The sequence below is a fragment of the Atractosteus spatula genome, chromosome 13 (assembly GCF_055471065.1).
Source record: "Atractosteus spatula isolate fAtrSpa1 chromosome 13, fAtrSpa1.hap1, whole genome shotgun sequence".
Classification (NCBI taxonomy): Eukaryota; Metazoa; Chordata; class Actinopteri; order Semionotiformes; family Lepisosteidae; genus Atractosteus; species Atractosteus spatula.
The window spans coordinates 37103212-37121331 of NC_142718.1; the positions used below are offsets into that span (position 1 = coordinate 37103212).

General features: G+C 43.6%; 3 protein-coding genes and 1 pseudogene across 3 annotated transcripts; all 4 read left to right on the top strand.

Annotated features, from left to right (window-relative positions):
• Positions 1 to 1473: 1473 nt before the first annotated feature.
• LOC148822327 (gamma-crystallin M2-like) lies at positions 1474 to 3189 on the top strand. Its single transcript, XM_088930618.1, has 3 exons — positions 1474 to 1482; positions 1658 to 1900; positions 2914 to 3189. Exons 1-3 carry the CDS (start codon positions 1474 to 1476, stop codon positions 3187 to 3189), a joined length of 528 nt encoding a protein of 175 aa, XP_088786744.1.
• Positions 3190 to 5620: 2431 nt separating this feature from the next.
• On the top strand, positions 5621 to 7312 carry LOC148822328 (gamma-crystallin M2-like). The gene is made up of 3 exons (XM_088930613.1): positions 5621 to 5656; positions 5878 to 6120; positions 7040 to 7312. Exons 1-3 carry the CDS (start codon positions 5621 to 5623, stop codon positions 7310 to 7312), a joined length of 552 nt encoding a protein of 183 aa, XP_088786739.1.
• Positions 7313 to 10801: 3489 nt separating this feature from the next.
• LOC148822329 (gamma-crystallin M2-like) lies at positions 10802 to 13162 on the top strand. Its single transcript, XM_088930625.1, has 3 exons — positions 10802 to 10810; positions 10956 to 11198; positions 12890 to 13162. The coding sequence occupies exons 1-3, from the start codon at positions 10802 to 10804 to the stop codon at positions 13160 to 13162; spliced, it is 525 nt and encodes a 174-aa protein (XP_088786751.1).
• A 1529-nt stretch (positions 13163 to 14691) lies between these two features.
• Positions 14692 to 16087, top strand: LOC148822330 (gamma-crystallin M2 pseudogene; annotated as a pseudogene).
• Positions 16088 to 18120: the final 2033 nt, after the last annotated feature.

The following is an 18120-nucleotide window of genomic DNA, read 5'->3' on the forward strand; positions in this document are numbered from 1 at the left end:
TGGCCCTACTAACACCTCTTCCAGCAGCAACCTTAGTTTTTCACAGGAGTCTCCCATCCAGGTACTGACCAGGTTCACACCTGCTGAGCTTCAGTCGGTTGCTAGTTGTGAGCTGCAGGGTGATCTACTGCTAGCTATAAATAGATATACTGACTTGGTACAGTATGTTCTCCCCTGCTTGTGTGGGTTTCCTCCCATAGCCCAAAGACATGCTTATAGGTAAATAGGCTTCTGTAAGTCGTCCCTGGTGTCAGTGTGTTGGTGTGTGCCCTGCCTTGTGGCACTGCTGGCGGGTTTAGGCTGTGGCTCCCCTTCGACTCTGAATTGGATAAAGCAGTTAAAATGGGTCAAACATACCTGACACACTTGGCAAAGTCTTTTGTCTTCCTATGAAAGTATAACCAGGTGTGAGTGGTGAGTTGAGAATTCGGCCCATAGTGTATTATTATTGCTTGATTTAACAGAAATCTGTGAATGAGCTTTTGTAATAAAAGAGATAAAAAAAATTTTTTTGGCCCGACCAGACACTGACTGTATGTACCTCCGTTTTTGCTGCCCAGCTTTGAACCATATCTGCTATTTCAATGGTGTGTCTGAGCCTCACAGCCAGCAGCTGCTATGATATGATTGCTGTTATTGCCAGCACTGCCGCTGAAGGTTGTATAACAAGAGCCATGTGCTCGTTTCCTTAAAACATTCATTAATTTCAACCATAACTTAGTGCATGATGCATCACACACTTCAATGTACTGTTCCAGGTTCACTCCTGATGGTACTGTTTATTATAGTCACAGTAGTTTTTATTATTGGTCATATTTTGCAATCTCCTGCTGGTATATAGAGTAACAATTACCTTGTACTAACTATAAGTTAAAGGCACCTGCTAAATGAATGAGGTACTATTACCGAAAATAGCTGTTCTAATTCATTTGGCTTTGTAGTGGTAATGAAGTGAGGATTTAGGTGACAATGCCCCCCTCATGCTGAGACCTTGTGTACAGCACCCAGTCCAGAAGTGCGTAGAAAACACAGGGTGAAAGAGAAGAAAGGATTGAATGGGGAATCTATAGATGGTGGGCTTTAGTGAACAGTGAAAAGGACCCCACAGCTCTGAAGTTCCTGACATGTTTTCCACAGTTTTGTCTTGGTCAGTGTTAGACTGAGATTTCTGCTGACATGCAATATGTGTCTATGTGTACCTACAGTATGTGCGACAGTAGAGTTTTTTTCCCCTACGAATACTGATGAATATGTAGAAACTGAGGAAGAACAACAAGGTCAACGTTGGACACATGAAGGGCCAGCTAATCATAATCCCGTGTTTTTAACCCCGCCACTGACACAGAGAAGTGGTTCTTTAAAATCATGCATTTGCATGACAAAGGCCTGCGCGTGGCCATCACACAGCTGGTCCTATAAAAGCCCAGAGATGGAGGCGCTGAGCAGTAAGCAGAGACCCGGCAGAGCTGCACGATGGGGAAGGTAAATGCAGAGATCCACCATAGGCTTCACAAACTCAGGGCATACTTCTCTTTTTCAAGCCCCCGTTGCTTTATTTAGGTTTCAGCAAAGGTATTGCACTGTAAAGTACATTTCTGAGTAACACTGTCAGTAGTTACAGGATGACTGACAAAATAATTGCACTTGTTCATTTCAGATCATCTTCTACGAGGACAGGAACTTCGGGGGGCGCTCCTATGAGTGCAGCAGTGACTGCGCCGACCTGCACTCCTACTTCAGCCGCTGCAACTCCATGAGAGTGGAGAGCGGCTGCTGGATGGTGTACGAGCGCCCCAACTACATGGGCTACCAGTACTTCCTGCGCAGGGGCGAGTATCCCGACTACCAGCGCTGGATGGGCTACAACGACTGCATCAGGTCCTGTCGCTTCATTCCTCATGTAAGTTCTTTTTCCTTCTTGTCTCTAGAAAGGAACTGCTGTCCCAGTGAACACTGTGCATTCTGCGCATGTGGAATGCTGTGAGCTCATTGTGTTGTAAGTGGGAGCATGTGAGCGGGGGGGGGAAGCAGAGGCAAACCAGATGCTGATCCAGTGGTGCTGTGAACTGCCTGAATGATTTGATTTGCCTGATTGCTTCGTATTGTGCCGAATCTGAAATGGGAGTTCTGCAGTCCACTAGGTATGCTCATCAGTGCTGCAGAAGGGTTAGAGTTACAGCCATGTTGCAATCATTCCTTTAGCCTGTCTAGAGCTAAACTGAGGGCAAGACCCGTAGAGCAAATGATACTGAACAGTGCTCTTAAAGAAGATAAAAGTTGTGGATTGATGTTCTCCTGGTGTGTATGACCACAGACTCACTAATAGCAGAAACTGTGGATCACTGCATCAGATGAACAGATGCAAAGTCAGAGAAAGAGACAGATGAAGAAATACAATGAGGGACAGGACACAAAAGCAGTTACTATGCAATGAAAAAGACCCAGTTTATTATGTCAATATTAGCAAATATATTTCACTACATGTAGAATAAAATGATGAGCTTGTCTAGAAGAAGCGACCCAGTCATGTTATTGAAGCTGGTACACTGGCTCCTTTCAAGAAATGGCTGGATAAGATCTTTGAGCAACCAAACAGATGTTCCAGATCCAGATGTTCCAGGGCTGCATAGCGTCATCTCTTCTGCAACCTGTTTTCTGTTCTTCTGAGTTCAATTTGTGAACTGAGATGATCCTGTGCTACGTGTTCACATTTCATACAGCTAAGCAAACCAAGCAAACAGAAGCAGCTCTTGTCTGCACCTATGAAATAAGTATAGCACATTGGTTGCTGAAAATAATTTCATGTTACCGTGCTCATTTCATTCTGAATGCCTGATGCCTGCTTCTAATTCATGCAAATTTTGCCTGAATGAAAATCCGATTTACCTGTAATTAATTTCTAACTGCTTACAGTACCAAGGCTCCTACAGGATGAGGATCTACGAGAGAGAAGACTTCGGAGGCCAGATGATGGAGTTCATGGACGACTGTCCCAATGTCTACGACCGCTTCCGTTACCATGACATCCACTCCTGCAATGTGATGGAGGGCTACTGGCTCTTCTACGAGCAGCCCAGCTACAGAGGCAGGCAGTACTTCCTGAGGCCCGGAGAGTACAGGAGGTTCAGCGACTGGGGAGGCATGAGCCCCAGGATCGGCTCCTTCCGGCGCATCATGGACTTCAACTAGCGTGGGAACCTTACTGTAACAGTAATAAACCACGTAAAATATAAAACACTGAATTGTTTCCTTTGCTTCTTTAAAATAAAAAACATGAATTATTCCAATCATTCCAAAAATTACCTACCTTGCTGCTCCCTCACTTCACATGACTGAAGCACCAGTAGGTTGCAACCTTCCAGCCACAGGTGCAGATCCTTAGCCACAGTGTGTCACGTTCGTCAACCCCTCCTCTTAAGGACGCTCCAGCCCTTCCTTGTTTTCCACTCATCTCCCGCACCTGCTCCCTGTTCCAGCCCCCTTTTCAGTTCTCCTTAAAAGCCAGGCGCTCACTCTACTCCGGGCTCTGCTCTGGTTTCTGTACCAGGCAAGTCCGGGACCTGGAAACGCCTGGTCCCGTTAAGGTTTTAGTCCCGGTCCCGGTCCCGGTCCCGGTCCCGGTCCCCGTTTTTAAATCTTGTTTGTCTTGGATGGCCCGCCCGGTTTTGGACTTTTGCCTCCATTTGGATTCCCTCTTGGACTTTCTTCAGGATTGTTTGCTTCGGCCACACCTCTCCCGATCACCAGCGCACCATGGACACGCCCCCTGTTTCCATTCCCGACTCCCGCATGCCTTTTTCCCCGTGTTTTCTCACTTTACCCTGGATCGTGTCGTCTGCATAGGGTCCGGAAAGAACTCTTCCGTTACACAGTGCCACCGCTCCGCCCCTTTATGTGGTGTTAAGGCAGCACTAGAGCTGACTTGTGACTGCTGGGACCACAACCCTACACATTTTTTGTGGTGTTGTGCACCATCATTAATCTCCCGAACAATTAAATAATAATTGTATGTGATAGAAAAATGTACAAAACTGACCAGAAAAGAGCTGGTTTGAGCTTTATGTGTATGTTAAAAGGATTTTTAATAGCTGTAAAATAATTCTGTAACACTGGTAAAAGTGCATGGAACTAAAGAAATGTGCTTAATGGTGTACATCTAATTTTTCCATCTTACTGTCAATCAATTTACCCTCGTGAATCATATATAAGGAACCTGTAGTGGACTCATGGGGCACACCAAAACATGACAGGATAATGAAGAAATCTATGTTGAATAAATGTCTTTTCCATGTTACAACTAAGACACATTGCAGTGATTTAAAAGTCTCTGATCACATCTGAAATGCCAAAATACTGCTTAGTCATATGGTGCCTGAGAACCAGAAGCAGCATGAACGTGTTCCCAGTGCTCTGCCCTGTGGAGACAGGTTTGAGTTATGTGGTTTCCCCTTTTCAAGTGTAGAGCTACTATGAAAGAACTATATGTGAATTATGTGAGGTTTCTGTTAGTTTACTTGTGTGACCAGTATTTTCATCTTTTGCTCACAATAATGAGACACCAGTGCAGAGAGGTGTCTAGTTATTAGCTCATTTCAAGTAGCTTTGCCAATTTTATAACAATTTGAGAACAGCTTCCAATGAGAGGAGACCATGTAGATCATTTGATAATTAGTAGATAATTGGTTCAAGGATTTCATTCAGCCATTTCTGAAAAGATGCCAGGCTATCAGCTTTGATAGCTTTGATAGCCTGCCTGAGCAGCTTGTTGTGGAACTCTACCACCCTTTGTGTTAAGATGTGCCTTCTGTTCCCAGTTTTCAATGCTCTTTCACAATAACTTCATACATTCCCACCAGTATGTATGCTGTGCATGGTGGCAGAGTGGCATGATGGTTAACATTTCCCCCTCACACCCCCAGGGCTCTGAGTTAGATTCTGAACTGGAGGGCCTGTCTATGTGTAGTTCGCATTTTTTCGTGGGGCTCATGTGAATTTCTACTGGGAGGTCTGGTTTCCTCCCACCTTGAAGGTTTCTAAAGGGGTTTCTTGCTTGTGCAGATTGTTTCCAGAGATAAGAGTTCAACTTTATATTGTGTTGTTTATTAGCTAGCTAGTGCAAGAAGGAGACCCTTTCTATTACAGATGTCTTATGTGGAGGAGGGAATGGAAAATAAATTCAGTACATTGCATTGCCCACAGTGCACTTGATATAAACACATAGTGTATCTTAGCTCTTACATAGTAACACCTATATCATTAATTCATTTTCTAAAATGATGTTTCCTGTGTGTATCTGTTGTTTAGCTCTGGTGCACCAGGACACAGGACACTATAGACACAGACAATAGACATGCGACATCTGCAGACCCGCCCTGATGTACACTTTCTATCCTCTGTGCATGCCACTGACCTCTCGCTTCATTTCTGCCTATACAAACTTGCTGAGTTTCAAGCCGAAGCCCCCGCCGAGATTAACGTGCTGCATTGTGGTGTTATCTGTCTATACCATGAGGGATAAAGCATGTGTGCTGCTGACTGGAAAAAGCATTGAGTCTGACAAACAATAGTTACTGCACTGTAAAGCTTTTGATATCTATATAAAGACTCGCTCTGGGGTTCGATGGCACCTGAGCAGTCTACTCCAGCCATGGCTAAGGTACAGTGCAATTAAAATATTGATAATGGCTATTTACATGACTCATACTATTTCTTCTACTTGCAGTAGTTATCACTGCATGTATTTCTGCATGTTATAATGTAGTTCTATGTATTATTGTGGTTCTACGCATTGCCAAAGGGGCTAGATGGCCCCCCTCTTGTTTGTAACTGGTCTTGTGTTCTAGTGTAAACAAGAAATATTGTTTTCCCTTTCTGCAGATTTTCTTCTACGAGGACAGGAACTTTGGGGGTCGGTTCTATGAGTGCAGCAGCGACTGCGCCGACCTGCACTCCTACTTCAGCCGCTGCAACTCCATCCGAGTGGAGAGCGGCTGCTGGGTTCTGTACGAGCGCCCCAACTACATGGGCTACCAGTACGTCCTGAACAGAGGAGAGTACCCCGACTACCAGCGCTGGATGGGCTTCAATGACTGCATCAGGTCCTGCCGTGTCTTCCCACATGTAAGTTAAAAATAAGTGCATGCTTTTGCATTTGAAACACTGAGAAATAGAATGTGCAAAATGCAAGAAATTAATTGCAACACACCAAAATCTCAGTATACATGTAAGTATACAAAATCTAAATATACAACAGGGTGTTGTGTTTTCACTTTAGTATGGTTTATTTAAAATGGTAAAAAACAGTAAATGTCTTCTTAAAAGGTGCTTTTAACACCTGAAATACAGCTAAAATAATTATACAATTTACATTTAGTTCATTTAGCCTGTGAAAAAGGATGAAAAAGCATTTTATAGATTTATATAATGCTGCAGAATGTATGAAGGTATTGTTGGTGCTACTCTTTCACCAAGAAAAATGCTTATATAAAACATAAGGAAACTTTTGCTTCTGTAAATTAACTGTCATCAGTTAATTCATCAGGACTCTTTGTAAACACTTTCATGGAAAAAAAAATGGAAGATAGAAAATATAATGATTACAAAGCCAATTTCTGTTTATAGGAGGAAAAAGTAAAATCAGAATGATTTTAGAAATTCTTTTAGAAAAGTCTGAAGTGTAATAGTCTCTTTGTGTAGGAAATTTTATTTAAAAAAATTATTATATATTTTTAATATAAATCACTCTCACATTCTAAACCCAATAGCTGGCAATCTGTGGGTGGTTTCAGAACTTAAAACTAGATAACTATTTCTTGGAGGTTTTTGAGCTGTTCAAATCAAATTCTTTGAATAAAGTTTCTCGGAAAACCTGCTCATATAAAACAAAATAAAAAAGTAAACCTAATAACTAATATTCCATGCATTGTATTCATCACATCATTTCACTTCAACAGCTGCTTAGACAGTTCAGGTCCATGCTTTTTTTTTATTCCGCAATGGGTGCCTTACACCTTTTTTTTCCTCTGGTTTGCCAACACAGTACAGTGGCTCCTACAGGATGAGGATCTACGAGAGGAGTGACTTCGGAGGCCAGATGATGGAGTTCACCGACGACTGCGAGTCGGTCCACGACCGCTTCCGTTTCCGTGACATCCACTCCTGCAACGTGATGGACGGCTACTGGACCTTCTACGAGCATCCCAACTACAGAGGCAGGCAGTACTTCATGAGGCCCGGAGAGTACAGGCGGTTCAGCGACTGGGGCGCCAGCTGCGCTACTATTGGCTCCTTCAGGAGAGTGATGGACTTTTAAAGTTCTGATCTTCCTTTCTCCTACTGCAATTTGAAACTACAATAAACAATTGAAATACCTCACGCATTTCTGACCTGTCTTTTAGTGTACTGGTGTATCAATACTCAACTGATAACTCTTTTTACAGAGAAATTGGAAATAATTATTTTCTCTTGAGTTAGCGCTTGAAGCTTGGATGGGGTGACAGAGTTCTATTGGAAGAAAAAAACATCATTGCTGTGCCAAAAAATGTCAGATGATAATTTCTTTTAGCGTAGGAATACAAACAATCCAGATCATAACTAATCCAGGTGTAGACACTTGAGGGCTTGTGATGTGAAAAGAGTGGGCTGGCTCCACAATGCATGTTTTGGAGGAAGGTACACACAAGTCCTCACCTCCCTATTGCCAGGATGAGAGTCTTAGTGATGACCTGAACTGAGTGATAGCTAGTGAACCAACTTGAGCTTTTAGAAAGAAAACCAAGGGAGGTCATATAGAGACAATTTTATGGGAGATGCCCAATAGGTTACCAATGCTGTTGTTTTGTTTTCTAACTGTGATTTCAAATCTCATTGGAACACAAGTGGTGAACACAGGGTAACCACAGCTGGTGATAATGTACCAAATCAGAGTCTTACAGGCACCCTCATAAAGTCAGAGGTGATTTATGGTCAGAAATCCCAGCATTCACCAGTCAGTTCTGCTCCTGCAGATTGGCCTGTTTTTCACATCCATTTACACCTTCTTGATTTAATGAACTTGGACTGGAATCTGGTTTTGGAACATGGCCCTCTCATTTGTAACTGTGATTACGTTATCTAGAACTTTTAGCTCAAGTTCCATGCCAGACATAAAAAGCTCTGTCTACGGTGTTGTGAATACACTAGGCACGAGAAATACAACATGCAGGGTCTTTGAATTATATTACAAATCAAAACTATTAAAGAAGGGAGAGACTCTCTCCCGCTGGACTGAACCTGTCTTTACCTAATATTAATTTCTCTTCAGTCCAGTGAAGTGTGCAGATCTGTGATAGAATAACTCATGAGGCTCGTGCCCTAGTTGCATACTTCACAGTGGTCACATGGCAACAACAGAAACAAAACTGCTTCTTCCATTTTTCCCATAGACTTTTTTCAAGGGGTTCCCCTGGGATCTATGTGGGGTCCAAAGCTGCATACTCCCTGGCATATTGTCTTTTTTATTAGAGAACTTTTGCTTTTAGAAAAAAAATAATTGCTTAATTAACTTATTTTAGATTTTTACAATGCTAAATAATATATGAATCATTACATATATATATAGTATTTTCAATTGTGTTTCTTGTTATGCAAATATGTCATGGTGAACCACCTTATGATAGAATAACAAATTCAAACTTAGTCCTTTCTACTGTCTGAAATACTGCTTTTTACATATAATTTAAATTTGGTCTTGCATTAAGTAATTAAGAACAAAAGTATATGCCACAGCATAACCAGGGAAACTGAGAATCCAAATTTTTAAGAGCACAAACACGAACTGTAAAAGGCTGGTACCAATTTTGCTCAACTTGTTGATGGCAAGTTAACTCAATTCCAGCCCTGATGCTCTCCCACTGTGTGGACTGGAGCTCACATTTGTGCTTTTAAGTATCAGGTGTATGAGAACAAGAAGTATGAATCGGTCAATTACAAATTTTGGTTGTTTCGTCGGGTATAACTAAGGATTAACCTTAAGCAATATTATTGTAATCACTTGCATTTCTGTAGTGCTATTCATCCTGAAGGATCCCAATGCCTATTAACGCCTCCACTCTTTTGAAAACAGTGCCATGGGAACTACTTTAATGTCCAAGAAGCCAGGACCCTGGTTTATGGTCTCATTCAAAGCATAGCATCTCTTGCGGCACAATGTTCTGGTCCAGAGGGAAGAGAGTCACCAACGCAGAATGAAATGGACTCATTCAAGCATTTTCTTTCTACTTTGATTCTTGTGCTGATTGGGTGAATTTACTCCGTATATTTTATGGTGCTCATCTTAAATGTGTTTTTCCTTCATTGCAAAGTAGTGCAAATCAGTTGGAGTAATTGCAGCACAATTCAGCTGGATCTGAGCAGAGCTCCCCACACCTCTTTAACTGGCCTCGGCAGTAACCCGGATTGACATCCTTCTGTCTGTCCTTCAGACAGCAAGGCCGTCTCCCTGGCTTGTTTGAAATCTCCCGGTAGAAGAGGCATCCTCCCGAAACTCCTCTCCAATTCCATTCATTCAGGCCCTCAGGTGTGCCTCTTACCCTTTTGTTTGGAGAAAGCTACCGCTTAATCTCCAGTGCTAATAGGGACAACAACATCCTTGAGCTGAATGCTGGTGAATGCTTAAAATACCTGGTGAGATAAGTTTGGCTTAACCCACTTGGTTAAGGGATGGTTTCCTGGCCACAGGACGAAGAGGCTTGAGACCCTCTCAGACCGAGTGACCAAGGGGCAGCTACAGGGTGGAGATGGGGCGGAGGAGGGATACAGCAGATGAATGTGAGGGCAGGCGTTTGAGTTCAGTTTATGGAGCTAGTCTGATGATGATGATGACTAGGTGCAGCTGTGTGAGAATGACTTGCTACTGTTATCCACCCCAAACATCCATTTACAGTACATCCCACAGTCTGTTTTGACCCGTGACCCGGTATTGTGATCGCAGAGCTCTGGTAATGTTGAACAAAAGGAGTGGAAGAACAAATCTCAACTTCTCTTCTGACTGACAAGCTTTCCATCCCTCTGATAGTCACTGTGGTTCTTCCTGAAAAGAAGGGACCACAGTGACTGTCGCCGCTGGCTGGGTGTCAGCCTCTGCTCTGCTGTCTTCTCTGAGCATTCCTATTCGTGAACATTCCCTCTAGAGGGAAGTCAAAACCAACCACCGCTACTTTTCAAAACCTACATAATAAGAGACAGTGCTTGAAGGATTTAGTGACGTCCTGGGAGAGCACGCCATCTGGACACATACAACTGGTCCAGGGCAGCTCAGCGTTTATGTTTTTTTAGATTTCATTGCACAATCTGCTTTCCCCATGGGGAGAAAAAAAACAGCTAGGCAATGAGAATGGGAAATGGAAAGGGAGACCAATGCAGGCTTTCTTTGGAGCTCTGTATATGCATGTGTTTGGACTGCAGGTGAGCTGAAGCACTGAATTCTCACACTTTCTGTGATACAACAGGTTTAATGCAAAAGAGATGTTCTATGGCATTCTGTTTCTATTGTGCTGAGGATGCCTGTAAACTATACTAGTCTTTTCCTTTGCTCCTGTATGTTGAAACACCAAAACACTAATTATATTTGCTGTTCTGCAACAGCAAATCCATATTTCAGAACCAATATTGTTGTGTTCCAACAAAAAGGTAAACATGTGCTTCTGCCCTGACCGACGCCCCTGTGCAAATTTGAATAACAATGCAGTTGTTTGTCAGGAGTTGTTATAAAAAGCTCTGAAACCTTAAGGCCAATGCATGTGAGCACTCACCAACTCTCACCATGGGAAAGGCAGGGCCTCTTTTAAATTAACTTCAGTTCATATTGGGTTCAGTTTTGTCCAGGATTGTTTAACCAGAAGTATTTTAACTTTTTCCCTTCCTTTCGAGCTCATAGCCTGGATGCTAATGTATCGCTGTTTGTTATCGCCCGACAGGTCATCTTCTACGAGGACAGGAACTTCGGGGGGCGCTCCTATGAGTGCAGCAGCGACTGCGCTGACATGCACTCCTACTTCAGCCGCTGCAATTCCATCCGAGTGGAGAGCGGCTGCTGGATGGTGTACGAGCGCCCCAACTACATGGGCTACCAGTACTTCCTGCGCAGGGGCGAGTATCCCGACTACCAGCGCTGGATGGGCTTCAACAGTTGCATCAGGTCCTGCCGCATGGTGCCAATGGTGAGTCACTCCAGTGCTCTTGATCTGAGGCACAGCTGGCGGTGTGCAGGCGCTTGTGCATTACCTGAAATAAGAACATCCAGTTATTTTCTCATCTAGAGCACACTTACTGTGGCATATGCATAGTGTAACATCAGTGAATCAGATTGTCTGAGGGGTTTTATTCCTTTATTTTTCCAGGTAAGTCAACTGAGATCAAATTCTCATTCACAGCGATGACCTAGAGACCCGATCCTACAGCAGGGAATGTGCTGGAGTGGTTTGTGGGGATGACCTTGCTCAAGGGCGCAGATACACTGTCCCACCTGGGATCAGAACCCATGACCTTCTGCTGGGGAATCTGGAACCCAGACCATTACACCACAGCCCTTGCTAAATAATACAGCATGCCTAACGTAGACCAAATATCATTATTTTTACTGCAAAGATTCTGTGAAGGGATACATGATGTACTCTGAAACTAAAAATGATTTTCTGATTCTGAATCTGACTTTTTGGTGTCTGTTAAAGTAGGGAATGCGGAAGATTCTAATTTGCATTTTGATTAATGGTGGTTAAACATTTGACAGAGAGCTTATAAATGTTTCCATTTGATACATTTTTAGTGTTAAATTGGCTCTGTCTTTTCAAATTTTCAGGCTCTGATAGGAGATTATATACTGGGCTGCAGGCTTATTCCCTTTGCTCTCCCAGTAGGATTGGAGCTATTATGATTATGGCAGGTGTGGAAATTCTGGGATTAGATTTATTATTTTTTATTTTTTGCAGTGTAACATGAAGTGCATCTCTGTCTCTGTCCTTCTCCCTGCTGTCAGTGGGAGCACAGGCTGTCCACTCAGGACAGTCAGGTCTGTCTGTGACTAGTGTCTTTGGTCAAGCTGTGGTCACTGAGCCTGTTCACTCAGGACAGTCAGGTCTGTCTGTGGCCAGTGTCTATGGTCAAGCTGTGGTCACTGAGCCTGTCCACTCAGGACAGTCAGGTCTGTCTGTGGCCAGTGTCTATGGTCAGGCTGTGGTCACTGAGCCTATCCACTCAGGACAGTCAGGTCTGTCTGTGTCCAGTGTCTGTGGCCAGGCTGTGGTCACTGAGCCTGTCCACTCAGGACAGTCAGGTCTGTCTGTGGCCAGTGTCTATGGTCAGGCTGTGGTCACTGAGCCTGTCCACTCAGGACAGTCAGGTCTGTCTGTGACTAGTGTCTATGGTCAGGCTGTGGTCACTGAGCCTGTCCACTCAGGACAGTCAGGTCTGTCTGTGGCCAGTGTCTATGGTCAAGCTGTGGTCACTGAGCCTGTCCACTCAGGACAGTCAGGTCTGTCTGTGTCCAGTGTCTGTGGCCAGGCTGTGGTCACTGAGCCTGTCCACTCAGGACAGCCAGGTCTGTTTGTATTGCCCTGTGTGTATGGTCAAGCTGTGGTCACTGAGTCTATCCACTCAGGACAGTCAGGTCTGTTTGTATTGCCCTGTGTGTATGGTCAAGCTGTGGTCACTGAGCCTATCCACTCAGGACAGCCAGGTCTGTCTGTATTGCCCTGTGTCTATGGTCAAGCTGTGGTCACTGAGCCTATCCACTCAGGACAGCCAGGTCTGTCTGTATTGCCCTGTGTGTATGGTCAGGCTGTGAGAATTAGTTCAACACATCCATTGCAGTGCTTCTTACTTACATTTTTGTTCCAATACCTTCTCGCAACAGTACAGGGGATTGTACAGAATGAAGATCTATGAGAAAGCAGACTTTGCCGGACACATGATGGAGTTCCTGGATGACTGCCCCTGTGTGTCGGATCGTTTCCATCATCGGCACATTTATTCCTGCAATGTGATGAACGGCTACTGGATTTTCTACGAATATCCCAATTACAGGGGCCGGCAGTACTACCTGAGACCCGGGGAGTACCGGAGATACCGTGACTGGTGTGCGACATGTGCCACAGTTGGCTCTTTCAGACGTGTCATTGACTATTAACGAGCACAGCTCCAGTACGTGTTTTGTAAATAACGTGCCATTAAAGTCGTTGAATGCTGAAGTGTTGCATGTTGCATTTTTAACCAGGGTCTTAAGACTGAACACAAGGCAGCACAGAATTATTTTCTTAATTTAAATGCACATAAAGGTTCAGATAAATCTACATTCCAGTGTTTTGTTAAGATCCTAAAGAGTTTGATCGAGAGACTGAGTATGTGTGAAGTATTTAATATGTCTCGCACTCTAGCTGTGAGAATAGGCTGCCCAGACCCCCTCACTACTGCGAGGAATGAGATAAATCATTCGCCTGACGAAGACCTGGGTTAAAAACACCTCAATTAATGACACCTCATTTATGTGATGTCTAACTGGGAGACTGGGATTAGACATCAATTAATCACCAAGTCCAGTGTGGTGTTTACTCTAAATGTGTTAAATGCTAATTCAAAAGTGTTTGAAATTAATGCATTTTAGCATTAATCCCAACAATTTACATTTTGAAGACCTTAAAATAAGAAGTAAAGTAATATAGTAATATAGTAATTTAGTAATACAATAACTCAATAATACAATAATACAGTATGCAGTAATTAGTAATCCAGTAATGCAGTAACACAATAATACTGTAATGCAGTAATTTAGTTAATACAGTAATGTTGTAATTTAGTAACAGTAATCCAGTAATAAAGTAACACAATAAATGGTAATGCAGTAATTTAGTAATACAGTAATACAGTTACACAGTAACACAGTACTACAGGATTTTTCCCTGACCTCTTCTCATTGAGTCCTGTTCTGAGCTTGAGAATATTTCTTTGGAAGTTGATTTCTCTGTCTACTTTACACTACAAATCCCTCACTTCTGACACTTCTGACGCAGTTCTAACACTGCGGTGAAACTTTTCACTGTCATTATTTGTTAAAGATAATAACTCCTGTTATCTTGTAAACATCTCGAGAGCAATACGGCAGGCGTCTTCCTGAAATCCAGCGACCCCAGTGAGATACAAGTGGATGTTGAGATGCGGTAGCTCAGCCAGTTTAAGAACTATGCAATGCAATGTGTCTTTATTCACTTGTGCTTCAAACATTTTCACTGACAAAATCTCGTTTTGACTCACAAACCTGGGTGCTGTGTGTGCAAGGGCCTGCTCCCCTTGCCCTGAGCCCCGAAACGCTAACGCGTGCGCCGCTAACGAGGGGTTTGTCAGTGTGAACTGTGCCCACAGTCAGTTCAGCAGCGTACGGCGGATCCTGCTTACCCCAGAAACAAAAATTAAAGCTTTGATAAGCTCTTTATATTGAAAAAGAAGATCATGTGGTGGAACAAAAGTGCTTGTTACTGATACGTTTCACGGTTGATCTAGCAGATCTGACACAATTAAACCCACTGTAAATAAAGCCCATAGGTGTTAACTGTCAGCAGCCGCACGATTAGCATATGAATGCCGGAGGCCTCAGCAATCTGTTATAAATTGAGATTCATTAGTCATTTTTACTGAGCTCGATCTGCAAGACTATCACTCAGCATGGGGAAGGTAATTACATGACACTTTCTGACAGATACAAATTAAATACAAAATTAGTGCAAAGCAAGTCTCGGCTTCTACGGGGCTCGAACTGAGTTAATCTGTGGTGTGCTCTATTGCTACAGATCATCTTCTATGAGGACAGGAACTTCGGGGGGCGCTCCTATGAGTGCAGCAGCGACTGCGCTGACATGCACTCCTACTTCAGCCGCTGCAACTCCATCCGAGTGGAGAGCGGCTGCTGGATGGTGTACGAGCGCCCCGACTACATGGGCTACCAGTACTTCCTGCGCAGGGGCGAGTATCCCGACTACCAGCGCTGGATGGGCTACAACGACTCCATCAGGTCCTGTCGCATGATTCCACAGGCAAGTGTTTTAGCAAAGCCCTAACAATGTACCAGCGCAAACAGTAGCTTCTAACCTGAAGGCTTCTAGGACACTGGGGAGTCTAGTTCAGCTCTCACCCAAGGAAAATCATATCTCTGTAAAAGGTTTATGCTGCTTTCTAATGTTTATTTTACTGTATAGTCAATTTTGTCTCGCAGATTGTTAAAAACTGTTTCTTCTGTCTAACTCCTCTTTTTTCAAAGGAGATCTTTATGTTGCCTGTGTTTTAAGCTACAGTACATAGTTTTCCTTGTCAGTGAACATCTACCACATTTTCCAAAATATTTTCTGAACCCTAAAGAGCTCGACGTACAGGCTCTTCACCAAACCCTCTTTCCACATGTGACTCATAGTTTCCATGAAATGCCACCTGTACTCCTCTATTTAAATTTTTCATCTTGACTGCAGAAAAGAGCAAACACATTACTTATTAGCTATTACAACACAGTCTTTATTTTTCTAATTTGCATACAGTATATATGGTATAATATAGGAGGGATACACCCATAATAAACACTTAAAACTGGGGTCCTCAGCTCCTCTTCTAGGCGGCCAGTGCTCTGCCAGTTTTAAACCATGATCTTCTTCAGTTATGTCAGATAGAGCTCAGATGGCAGGAGAACTGGCAGACTCTGCTGTCCCCGACATGGATCTGAGGTCCCGCCTCCGCGATGTAACCAGAACGTTTTCGGATCGCTGCAGTAAGACAGTCGTTTCATTGTCCCACACAGTACCGAGGGCACTACCGGATGAGGATGTACGAGAGACCCGAGTTTGCCGGCCAGATGATGGAGTTCACCGACGACTGCCCCTCCGTCAGAGACCGCTTCCCGAGCAGTGACATCCACTCCTGCAACGTGATGGAGGGCTACTGGCTCTTCTATGAGCAGCCCAGCTACCGGGGCAGGCAGTTCTTCCTGAGGCCCGGAGAGTACAGGCGGTTCAGCGACTGGGGGAGCGACAAGCCTGCTGTGGGGTCCGTAAGGTGCATCCGGGATATCTGCTAGATTCCGCACTCCAGGAACTTCCAGACCAGCCAATAAATAAATCATTTAGCCACTCACTCGATCAATAAAATGTTAAACCACGTTCATGTTCTGCTTCTTATCGTACTTTTTCTTTCGTTTTTGCTTCCTAGTTCCCAAGGTTCTAATGCAAACATGTTGCAAGGCACTCACAGAGAAATTATTAGAAAGAAAATTATACACCACAAGACTGGGAGACATACAGAGTCTGAAATCTGAAGGAAATAGTTCTCCATTAATTTGAAATGAGCGTATTATAAACTAGGGTTGGCTGAGCGTCGGGGCTGCGCAGCTGGAGCGAAGCCGGCCAGCTGTTGTCAGCTGAGCTCCGGAGCTGAAGGTCTGAAGACTGAAGCTCAGCTCTGTGAATGAATGACTTGATCCAAATTCCAAACCGGAGTCAGAACAGTTCCAAAGCCGAGAGCAGGAACATGGAGCTAGGGCTCCTGTCCAGCTCTGGAGTCAGGCTGGAGCTGGGGTTCCTGATCAGCCCCTAATCCGCTCTGGAGTCAGGCTGGAGCTGGGGTTCCTGATCAGCCCCTAATCCGCTCTGGAGTCAGGCTAGAGCTGGGGATCCTGACCAGCCCCTAATCCGCTCTGGAGTCAGGCTGGAGCTGGGGATCCTGATCAGCCCCTAATCAGCTCTGGAGTCAGGCTGGAGCTGGGGATCCTGATCAGGCTGAAGCCTGTGCTGACCTGCTAGAGCTGCACTGGAGCTAGAGCCAGTAAATCCAGAGCAATGCCTAGGCTATTATAAACACCGGTGAAAACACACTCTGTAATTCAGATACTTTACATTTGCCAAGTGCCACAGACACAAGCTGAGGTGACACTGTGAAACAGCCATGCGACTTAAAAAAATAAACAATTAATGAAATTGTCAGATCTCAGGTTTTCATAGGATATCCTTCTGTTCTGTACCTTCCTGTCACATTTCAGTTCCCCAAATATGGCAGTCTTCACAGATTGCATCAACAAGGTTTTGCTTAATTCTTAATTCTTGATTAAAATACTACCTCTATGGCCAAATTAACTTGTCAAACATACTTATGAGGACAAATTTTTAAGAACAGGAAGAAAATTGTTTTCTTATTTTAAGGGTATAAAATCCAAATGATGTACTGGTCACTATGGGTATTCTTGAGATTGCAGAAACCTGAAGCTTCATCAGGCTGATTGTTTTGAGCAGCAGGTGGTGCTGTGGAGATTCTCTGTTGTGCAACTGAGCTGGTGTGGAAAGCATAGGGCTCAAGGAGGTACTATAGCCAGGATGGAATGAGATCACAAGCACACCCACACAAGTGCACACACACAGCCATGCACGTACTGTACACAAGCTGACACACTCACAAGCACACACAAGCATACAAGCAGATACAAGTGCACACACACAAGCACACAAACACAGAAGCACACACACAAGCACAGAAGCACACAAACAAGCAGACACGAGCAGGCACCTGTATAAAACCCATGTGTACGTGTGGGTGGGGAAACGTATTGTAAACCCTCACAGAACGATCCCTCAGTAAGTTCAAAATGAAGACCCAAGAACTGTGGCACCACAACTTTGTCCTTCTTCCAGGTCATTGAATAAAAATGTATGATGCACAACTGGTTATACTTTAACAAGGCACTTGATTTTATGCTTTCTTTATATTTGAGTAAAAAGTGCTTTTTTTGTTAGCCACTTTCAAAGCTTTTAATTATTTACTTTTGTTATTATGTAAATATATCATGTGGGTGCATGTTTACATTATTTATTCTGTTGGCATTGAACACCTGGCATTTAATTCCCATTTCAGTTACTTTTCTGACAGGACCAGTATTAATCCAAGTAGGCTCTAAAATAAAGTGCTAGGCTTCACTTTACCTTATTTGTGTTTAGCATATTTGTGTAAAGAATGCAAGATTCAATAATGTGCCTTTACATACCATCAAAGACACAACAAAGACACAACAGGGTGCTCTTGTGAGACCTGTAAATACCTTGAAAGTGCAGTTTGAAGGCTGTG